The 10,604-nt window shown below is 50.1% G+C and overlaps 2 protein-coding genes across 2 annotated transcripts; one reads left to right on the top strand and one right to left on the bottom strand.

Annotated features, from left to right (window-relative positions):
- Positions 1-2,352: 2,352 nt before the first annotated feature.
- J4E82_011512 (uncharacterized protein) lies at positions 2,353-2,731 on the top strand (the record flags this gene model as incomplete). The annotated part of the gene is made up of 1 exon (XM_051737716.1): positions 2,353-2,731. A coding segment is annotated over one exon (379 nt), but the record flags the coding sequence as incomplete, so codon positions are not given.
- A 3,092-nt stretch (positions 2,732-5,823) lies between these two features.
- J4E82_011511 (uncharacterized protein) lies at positions 5,824-7,403 on the bottom strand (the record flags this gene model as incomplete). Its single annotated transcript, XM_051737715.1, has 3 exons — positions 5,824-6,225; positions 6,279-7,216; positions 7,397-7,403. The coding sequence occupies 3 exons, from the start codon at positions 7,401-7,403 to the stop codon at positions 5,824-5,826; spliced, it is 1,347 nt and encodes a 448-aa protein (XP_051582525.1).
- Positions 7,404-10,604: the final 3,201 nt, after the last annotated feature.

Raw genomic sequence — 10,604 nt, 5'->3', positions numbered from 1 at the left:
GAGTCTTAGGGCTACACAAGCGTAGCTATTTACACTACAGTCAACACGCCGACGAATCGCTCACTCAAAGCCAACGAAGCAGCTCTCTAGTCTCCTCCTTCGCTTCCCTCGACTTGAAGCCTGTTTTGATGCAGGCCGAACCTTTGGAAGCTAGGTTTACCTGTATGTGCGGTTGCACATACACCACTCAGGAAGGCCTTGAACAGCATAAAAAGGAAAAGAGACGTTCTGTATGGCCCAAGGAAGGGGCAAGGAAGGAGAAGCTATTCAAAACGCCGCGGCCGAAGTATCAACAGGATGCATACTTGCGAGAAATATGTGAGGCCCTTGCACAGCAGAATTGTGATGAAAAGTAGTGAAGGGAAACTCCCGGTAAGCAAAGGTCCATAGATGGGAAACACCTATAGTAATATGCAGCTCTATACTGAGATGTTTATGCGATCGCACAGGGCTTGTTCTGGAGCCTACGAGCAGATGATTCGCCTGTTGCACGACAATGGCGCAGTCGCATGCAAACGGGCTTGTTCTAAGTCTCCGTAGCGAATTTCAATGCAGACCATCCACCAGCGAAGATCCAAAAAATGCACGTAAGATACACGAATACTTGCACAAAAAGCGAGTTCTGGTCTAGAGGAAGGTTTCGCCTCGGGCCACTATTGTTGTGAAAGAGATTTTGGCCTGTGGTTGGTTGTTGATGTACGTGCAGGCTGCAGAACATAAGTCTCTGAGGTCGTATCCGGTATGCAATCGGGGAGGGGTATCGCGGCGCAATGTGAGATGTTGGAGTTGCCCGCATGGTTTGGGTCCGGCATGCCACCATGGGTGATAGTGCCATTGTGAGCAGTCGTGGTCCGTGGCCCGTCTTTGACGTTGTGTCGAGCTACCTTTCTCTCACACACAGGGCACTCGCTTCGGGCTCGAATTTGACACTGCAAGGTAGATGCGTTGCTCAGCGAGGATCCGGACGAAGAGAAGATGCCCAACCAGTCTGTGCGCCCCTACCAATCGTCCCTTTGTCTGCCGCTGGTGGTCTTTGAAAGCGTCCTTCTTTGTTTATCGCTTCGGTATGCGCAATTACGGTTGCATGTTGAAGACGACCAGGGCGACAAGGGCTTGACGGGTTACAGGCGACGACATGACGAGATGGCGAGAGGAGTCTGACGAAGCTCTGACATCGGAAAAGACGAGCGCGGGGCGGAACGAGCGAGCGCAAGGAGGGGTAGGCGGAGCGCAGAGCGCGGACGCAAGGTGATGTTAAGGGCGAAGACGAGGAGGTAAGGGCCACAGGCAAAGTGCGACAGCGAGGCCAAGAAGAAAGTGACGAGGTTGCGGTAAGCCAGCGGAAAATTGGGGAGGGGTGGGTAGCAAGCTGGGGCCAACCGCGTCGCCCAAACAGCCAGGCTCCACCAAGCTCTGCGCAGGAGAAATCACGCCAACGATTGCTTTGTCAATCGCAAGACCAATAATCATCGTTGCCAGCCAAGAATGTGCCTTCGGTAATTAAAGAGGAGAATGGCAACTATGCTGCGATTTTGCAGGCGTGGGTGCGGAGACACCTTTCATCGCAGTCGGGTTGGACCAAGATAATGTTGGCAAATAGCACCGAGCGGGACCTAGATCGGCTGCGGTAAATCTGGAAATCGCGCCACGCTACTACGTTCTCCACTAATCGACGCACACGTCGCCAAGTAGCATGTCGCTGACGCGAACCTCCAAATGTTTACTTCTTCGCGCAACGTGATTTATCACCTGTCGATTCTGTTGATGCATCGAAAAGCGCGCAGAGTCATACCACTGTGTTCGCAACACTGTTACCAGCAGTCGGCTGCGCAGAACTTTGAGCGCAACGCACATCCGTGTACAGAATGAGGTGCATGCGGCTCTTATGATGCATCCTCCACGAGTAATCGCTGACGCGTCCGCATAGTTCCTCGGATCTGCCTGGTATGCGCCCGCTTGAGCCTGACTGCTCCTATCCATTGTACCGACTGGGTAATCGTATGTCTTTCTGCTAATCACTGCTGGAAGATCCACCACTAGTAAACAATGGCACGGCCGCAGTGCGACTAGCCCCTCATACAAAACCTTCATGGTTCGGTTTCGGAAGAGACCAACATCGAGCTATCTCTGCCCAGGAAGGGCGTGCTCAGTACAGCTTCGAAGAACTCAGGTTGGCAGATTACGAACGGGGACACGCGCCATCTGCCAGGCGAAGAGATTATGGTTCAGCAGTGCTCTCCGCTCAGCCCTTACAAAAATTACGACGAACTGATGACAAAAAGCATAACAGCCATCTTAAGCTGTGTGTGCCCCAATAGCCCTATGTACAGGTCACGCGACTGACACGCGTAGTCTTACCGGCCCTACGATTGAAATCCGCGTCGGTACAGCGACTTCCGTACGCGATTCTGCCGACCTTTCTGTCAATTGGTTCCTACCCAAGCGCTTGATCTCGCACCACTCGCCTTTCCTTGCGGCTGCTTCTAACCGGGACTTCAAGGAACGTCGCGAGAACCTGATACAGCTCCCGGACGACAAACCCACCGTCTTTGCGTTGTTCGTTGAATGGCTGTACTACGGAGATTACACTCCTGAACCACCGTTAGCGGTCCCTCACAGTAAAACCGTTGGTGTCAGTATTGACGCTGAGTGCTGGGTCCTTGGCGATAAGCTATTGTGCACCGACTTCAAGAACCACGCTATGAAGCGTCTCTATAAAGCGTCTCTATGAACAACATACAACCAAGATCTTCAGCAGGTCCATATCGACGCACGATGTGCAGTTCGCGTGTGACAACAGTACGAAAGACTCGAAGCTTCGAGAACTGTATGTAAGCTTGACTGCTACAAACTTTGGGAGACAACATTGCGTTCAAGGAACCGTGGAGGAATGGGACGAGCTTATCTTAAACCAGTCCGATTTGAGGCGGCTACTGTTGCAGAGTCTGCGTTTAGGCGCTGCTGAGCAGAACCTTGTCAAAAGCGAGGAGTACTATCTAGAAGACGGTACTGCTCCTTTCTCATCAAGCGATACTTCTTCTTCCCCTTCTCAGTGTGTCCATCGACCAAGTAAGTTACATGCTTAACGGCAGAGCGCTGGAACACTAGATTGGAGCAGGCTAAACTATTTAGAAAAACAAGCACCGACGCGCGACATTAGTTGATTGTTACAAGCAACAGAAGGAATCTCTCCTTGGAAAAAAAGGGAAGGTTGACAGCGAACAACGTCTACGTCGGACGGTTGTGATCACCGCGGGGGCGACGATCACGTGCCCAGTTGGTCTCGGGTCTTCAGGAAGAACGATGGTTATTTCATGAGGACCGTGAGGACAGGCCATGATACAATGAGTACAAGAATGAGTTGAGCTCCATGATTACACTCGCTGTGGTCAACTCAAATAGATTCTTTTCTTGCACAAATTGGTACCCAATTATTCTATCGAATATAGGATTGGGTTGTCTTTATTATTGTTTAACATGGATAACTTCTTTCCACTACAAATCGCTAGACGAACCGCACGGCTTACTGCGTTCAGCTACCTCGCCTTAGTAGGGACCGAGCTTCGGCAAGTATACCCTAACCCTATGTAAAAATCTGTGACTGCTCCGCCCGCGAGATCGTAACACCTGACACAGCTTTTCCGTCGACTTCGTGTGACCGTCTCCAATTCCAATCTGCTAGGCTATGCCTCTGCTGTCGGATTCTTCACGCCAAGCGCAGCAAGCTGCCTCACAAGTGCATCGATCCGTGCTACCTTCGCCTCCTCCACAATCCGAAACTCAGTCTTAGTCTTGATCGATATAGCGAAAGATCAAGCGCGCAGACCCTCTTAGCCAACGCGGTTGACGGAATCGATCGACATGCCGAGCAGAGATGATACAATGTCACGCGCTGAACTGAAGGGCTCGAAGTGGATGATATAATCAACGATCTTGCCAGTTGTGAGGCCGTTTGAATGCGTGGGGCAAAACCCCGGTGCGATTCCAGTGCGATTCTAGCTGCAGTTCTGGATGGTATCGCTCTGGTCAGCGAAGCTCTTTGAGTGATTCAAGTCGTGGACAGGCCGAAGGTTACTCACACGTTCCGAAACCGAACTCTCGTTTCATCGTTTCCCAACGTCAGCTCCAGCACCTTGGTGTGCACGCGATTATTCTATTGGATTGGATGGTCACGATTCACCGAACAGCGAAACGACATCCTGTATGATCCGTAGTTCCTATGGCAGCTAGTCCACTGACCTCTCGTCCGATGTTTCGGACTGGCACTGCTTCACTCTGCCCAGGTCCGCGTCCACCAGCCGTTGTTTGAGTCTCGTAGATATCACAAGGCCGTCGCCAACGTCAGTCAGCTTTCCCAAGAGCGAGAGCCCGTTTTTATCGACCTGCTCCCGTTTCGAAGCAGTTGTATCCACTGAACGTGTGTGTGTCTCCCGATCCCTGACATCCCATAAAGAGGTAATCTTCTTAGGGCTGGACGTACGGGTAGAACATTGCGACTGGTTTGCGATCGTGCAGGCCAACGGACATGGGGGTCATCGTCGTCTTCGATGGACTCGTTAGCGAGAACCCATTCGTACGAACAGTAGGAACGGAGTCTACCGCGTGCGAAGTAGTCTAGGCGAGACGTCGTATCGTCGATATTGTCGCGCGACTACATGTCGTCATGCAATCAGCGCCGACTGTTCGATGGCGGGCGCGTGCGCATGCGCTTCCTTCCAATACCCATTGGGGGAGGGCATGGACATATTCTGGTCGGTCGCCGCCAGCTTGCCTAGCATAACACTGCGTGTCTTCTTTCGCGGGTGCGGACTTTCGCAACTGTCAGGCCGCCGTCGCTTGCCGGTGTGCAAGGAAGAGGAACATGGTCGAGTGCGGGCGCAAGGTTTCCGTTCCGACAACCAGACGACAAACGAGTTGGAATGCATTGAGAGTAGGAAAGTAGAAGGACAGGATAGTTCGACCTCTAGCTCATGTTGTTGTAGTAGTCCACGCTTCCTTTGGTTCGGCGGGGCAACCATAGATTGGTGTACAGCACCGACCCACCGACTCGCTGACCCTCCTCTAAATACATTCTCTCATGCAGCATACATACTTCTTCCAACTCATTCGATACTCTTTCAAAGACTTATTGAGAAAAGATTGATCGAAATGGTGAGAGGAAGACTCTTTCGAAATGATCATCTCGTAGAGCATGATCGAGCAGAGAAAAGATTTGAGATGGCACATCACTTGACCCCTAGCCTCGCGGTGATTGCTGCATTCTTAAGGGGTCGTGGTTGGCCTTCAACCCCTTCATCTCCAGTCAAGGAGAGAATCCTTTGTATCGCCAGTAATATTGCAGCCCTGTGTTAAGGCGGCAGGGCTAGCACAGACCAGTACGAAACGGGCGAACCAATGAAAGCCCGAAAGCTTGCGACGAGGACTGGGTGGACTTGGCCAAGAATGTCGTATGTTAGAGATGTTGGGTTTACTGCGCATCTAGCTTCTGGGAGCATACGATGGACGGGGGACCCACGCTCGACCCAAAACGCGCAAAGCAGAGGTAGAAGGACACTAGACTGCAAGTCGTCGTCTACAACAGCAAAGAACCCGCACCTAATCCACGTTACATGCAAGCATCTTTGGGTCAGGGTGCAGGATTACCTGAATGGATAGAATTAGGGGTCGGTACCTCGGGGCATCTTCTACCAGGGCTCCAAGCTTGGATCTATTGGCACTATTGTCAAAAGGACTTAACGAAACTGGAATTAGTAAATGTGACATTTCTTGTACCCAGTGAACACACAACGCGCGGCTACCAAAACTGTTGCGTAAACGATGTTCCTAGACTGCTAGTACAGACCGTCCACCGTCGCTCGTAAGCCTCTTCCTGATCCGAACATCGATCATCCTGCTTGTGCCCATGACTAATCTGTCGTACTTATCAAGACCAAGTACGGCGCTAGGCGAGTAAATGATCGCTCTTCCAGTCCTCAAGCTTTCGATCCTTTGCATGACATCGTCACAGCTCTCATCCATGAGGGGGATATGACGTCTGATAGCCGAGAACCATTCTGGGCTAGAGAAGCGATGGATGACTGTAACGGAACAAAGGGCAATGAGGTCGGTTAAAAGGGTGGGTTCTTGTGTGGAGATGATAACACGGGCGCCGTGGTGTCGCTGAAGGCGGATGGTCTGGAGAATCGTTTCATTCAACGACTTTGCCCCAGGTATCTTGAGCATGTACTAATTGGCGTTAGTGAAGAGAACAGGCTGTGAAAAAGTTCACCGTGTAGTACCTTGTGCGCCTCGTCTAATACGATCATCTTACCGGTGCTTTCAGACTGAAGGTATTGCCGAAGTCCGATCTCGAAAAGGATACACGCCGTGTTGGCATCGACAAAGGGGCAAGACATGTCCATAATTGTTATCTCACCAGGCAAAAATTGTGGTTCAGAGCAGATATTCTTCAAGTCCAAGAACGACTCAAGTAAACTGAGACGCATCTGCAGCATGGTAGTTTGCGTAGGATTGAACTCCTGCTTTTTCAGATGTAGCTTGAACACTTTGTAGTCGAACGGCCCGCCTGCTGTCGACATCTCCCGGAGTATATGCGTGACTTGCGCCATATAGAGAGGTGTTTCTTCCGATTCACTGATGTTCATCAATGTAAGCATCGTTGTAATGTCGAGGTTGCGAGGCTTTATCCTGAACGGGGTGACCGAAACGTTGGGAAGCCGTAGATATAGCTTCGAGATACGCACGTAGTTCGACGGCGAGACCAAGACATGGATTTTCTTGACGTGTGCTGCAACGGGTAATCCAGGTTTGGGGGAACCCAAGAACGCGGCTTCGCTGATGCTGAAACCAGTGCCGTCACCACTGAAGTGACCGTAACTGAACACAAGCGCAGAGAGTGGGTTCCTGAGATGTCCAAGATATGCAGAGGGCAGTAGAGAGTTCTCGAGAATGCACGACGTCGTATGGGACTTGCCGCTTCCCTGAACTCCGCAAAGGAACATGGAGAACGGAACGTTTGTGTTCAGGAAGAGCTTAGAGCCGGCACCCCTATCTCCGCCATGCGATCCTATCAGTCCGTACTGTGGAAGAAGATCTTGAGCACCTTGAGCGATAATGCTTGTATCTACCAAGGGTGCATGCCGAATTTGGTTGGTCTTTTCATTGCTTTCGGTTTCGCCGGTGACATCGTCTTCACTGTCGTCTGATAGAAGGCGGTCTGTGTCATTCACATCACTGTGAATGCATGTCATGCTATCTTCGTCGGAGTTTTCACGCCGATTCACTGTAAAGATATCAGACAAGCCGGTACTAGAAGAATCGTAATCCTTGGTGCTGGCGGAAAATAACTTATATTTGGCTGCTGCCGGACCTCGAGCAGAAATGAGCTGCGAGCCACGGGACATACCTGGAAGGGCCGATTTTGGCTTCACTCTTTCAACACTAGTCACTTTCCCACTCGGCTGCGAGCGCAGAACATTTTTGTCCTTGGCTGCCACAACGTCTGTTGAGACTTCATCCTTATGCGCCTTCACTAGACTATACGGATGCTCTAAGGAAAGAAGCCTGCTTGGAATCAGTCATTGAATGGCTGCGTAGAATGTTTCTAATCTGATATTGATGTCCAAAAGTCTTCGCAGTGAGACAACATACCAGCTGACTGATACTCATCGGAGTACCTAAGCCAAGACAGAATACCAAGAATCAACATCTATTGCGGAATATGCTTACTGGCGTATTGCCTGGCGGATACTTGTTCTCGATAGCCCCGTGTCTATAGCAAATAAATGCTCCCTCAGCCCTGCCAAACTCTTGGACGTCCCATTGTATTTGAAGCCCTTCTGACAATAGTGCCAATGGATCCAAGCTTCGAGCCCTGCTTGCGTAGAGATGTCGAAACTTGCGTTGTTCGTACTGTGTTCGAAAGGCGATGCGGTGCAGCTCGCCGTCAGTCGCTGTTCTGCCATGGAGTGATCAACGCTGTATTCGTGAAGTGATCCTTGACTGGTGGCATAAGAATTTAAATTTCAACCATCAAGGAATAAGGTTGGTCAGAAGACTGGTTTTACTTCTAGGGCCATCTAGGTATTGCATGGAAAAAGAAAAAATGACGCTTTGCTCAAGGTCCATACACTAGCCGTGTCATAGTGGGGTCTGAATTGCTTAGTACCCCATCTTGCTGCGTTGATTTCTTCTACGCATCGACGGTAGCTGACGTACGTCTTGAATACATCGTGTTCATTGTCTTAGTCCCTGTCGCATAGGTATTCCAGCTACGCTTTGTACCTTTTTTTGACACCTCTAGGGCGTGTATGACCCCTGAAACCCGTAGGGAAACATGGGCTGGACTTCACATTGTACATATCCCCTACAGATACTGTAAGTCTTATCTCAGGGTCTCTACACCGATGGCGCGTGGCCTGCATCTCAGTCACTCCTCTAAGCCACATCGCCACTGTGGGTATTTCAAGAATTTTGAGGCTGACCATAGTAGAGGAGCTTGGATATTTGTGTGAGCGATGTCTGCGAATGAGCTGGATGGTGCATGATCAAGGATCAACACGACATGTGTTGACGTACGCGTGCGAAAAACTGTCGTGTGACCGTGGCTTCCCATGGTACTCCAATAGCATAGTAGCAAATATGCTGCCAAAAACTCAATTTCGCTTCGTCCCAGCACCTAGAAATCTCAACAAAAACGACCCAACCATTCAGAACAAGGATAGTGGGTTTCGATACTCGACATTGTATCTGAAGTCACGAGTTCTTCTGACAAGGTTTTCAAGTAGTAAAGCTGGGTATACGCAGTGAACTAACCTTAAATTTGAATAGCGGTCTTCACCATCAAGATGTGCATTCTGCCAAGCCCACACATTTTTCAATCTCCTATCACAATGTCTCAGCCGCCCCATCTTGATTGCTTTTCACTGAAGATAAGGTTATTCAAGCTATCTGGGCTACTGAATGTAACGCGCTACTTACTCAGCGGCGAATTGCACACACCTTAAACATACATGAAAGCATTCTTCGCGACCAATGCGCTGCAATGCTGCACGCACCTATGCTTTGCTACATACAAGAATTAGCCGACGAACTGCTAGCTGCACGTAGTGGTGGTCAGGTTAGAGAACACTAGGTTTACAGGCTCTTATGTCGGAGTTCTGAGATAAAATCTCATGTTACTAGACCGCGAGATCACCAGAGGGTCCTTTGCAGTAGCCTAGCGATAATTAGCCCCTAATTCAACCTGGTACGCAATTTCAAAGCCGGATGCGGTCTCTCAGACGAAAGAACTTTCAACTCCGACGAGATAGATTTCCAGATAGGCGTTACAGGGTATGTCGAGGTAGTAACAGCATCTGAGAGGCGCACTAGGGCACTCGGAGCTCAGCCTGGCAACTATGATCACTTGTATCAATGCTATGGTGTGATCTATTTCACCCTTCCTTATCCTCAAAACAAAGCACCCCGACCAGGCTTGGTGTCACAAGAACCTAAGGGGTCGAAGGATAGGTGTTGGTAACCACGATTGGACAACGAAGGAGCTTGGTCTTGCCTGGTAGCAGCGTCTCAGCCAGGATACAGAGGCTCTCACTGTGGATAGTCACCGCCTGCTTATCATCGACGGTCACGAGAGCCAACAGTCGCTTGCTTTCCAGGATCTGTGTTAGGATGACAGAATTCTCGCTCACCATGTGTCTCCACATTCGTCACGTATTCTGCAGCCGCTTGATGTGGGCTACTTTGCCCCGCTGAAGCAGGCGTACAAGAAGGAACTCAGAGGATTGGCAGACAGCTACATCCACCACATCAATTAAGAAGCTTTTATCGCCACCTCTGCGTCAGTTGTCGATAGAGCATCCTTGAAGTGTAACATCTTGCCAAGCTTCAAGGCAACTGATTTAGTCTCACATCACCCAGAAGTGATGTTATCTAAGCTTGACGTAGAGCCTCGTACGCCAACGCCACTTACACTAGGTTCTATCCCCTGGCTACCTAAGACATCAAGTGACGCCTGGGGATGGAGGCTCAAACTACGCTCATTATGAAGAGAATGAGAAACCACAAGAGCTCAACACCTGATTCTAGCATCGAGATGGTGTTGCAGGTCGATAAAGAATTTGCTTCGAGGGCGCACTCACATGTAGTGGAAGCATTGATAACTGTAAGCAGGGGGGCAATAATGATATATTGTCTCGTGTATGAGTGTATTGTTGTTGTGTGTATGTACAAGTATGTGATCTGAGCTCTTGAGTAAACGGACGCATTAGTCATGCCTGCAGAGCAGTCATGTGATGTTGTCGTAGGCTTACAAGAGTGCTTGCTCGAGCCTCCTCCAACGTGATCGAGGGTGGCCACGGGGCACCGGTTCTTCGAAGAGGGGCTCAAGAAGCAATGAAAGGGACTATCAAATGAGAAGCAAGTACACTGTAGTAACTAGTATGCGCTGTGTAAGCTGCAATGTGCATGCCAGCGTTCTTGTGTTACACGGGGTTAGGCTATACTTCTCTAGGCTCGGTCCGTACTAAGGCGAGGTAGACTAAAGCGGTAGTCCGTGAGGTATCGTATGGAATGATCAGGTGGAAAAGAGTTATCGTTGTAACCAA

The sequence above is a fragment of the Alternaria postmessia genome (assembly GCF_024291825.1).
Source record: "Alternaria postmessia strain BMP 2775 chromosome Unknown scaffold_218, whole genome shotgun sequence".
In the NCBI taxonomy this organism is placed as follows: domain Eukaryota; kingdom Fungi; phylum Ascomycota; class Dothideomycetes; order Pleosporales; family Pleosporaceae; genus Alternaria; species Alternaria postmessia.
This window is presented reverse-complemented; position numbering and strand designations above follow the sequence as displayed.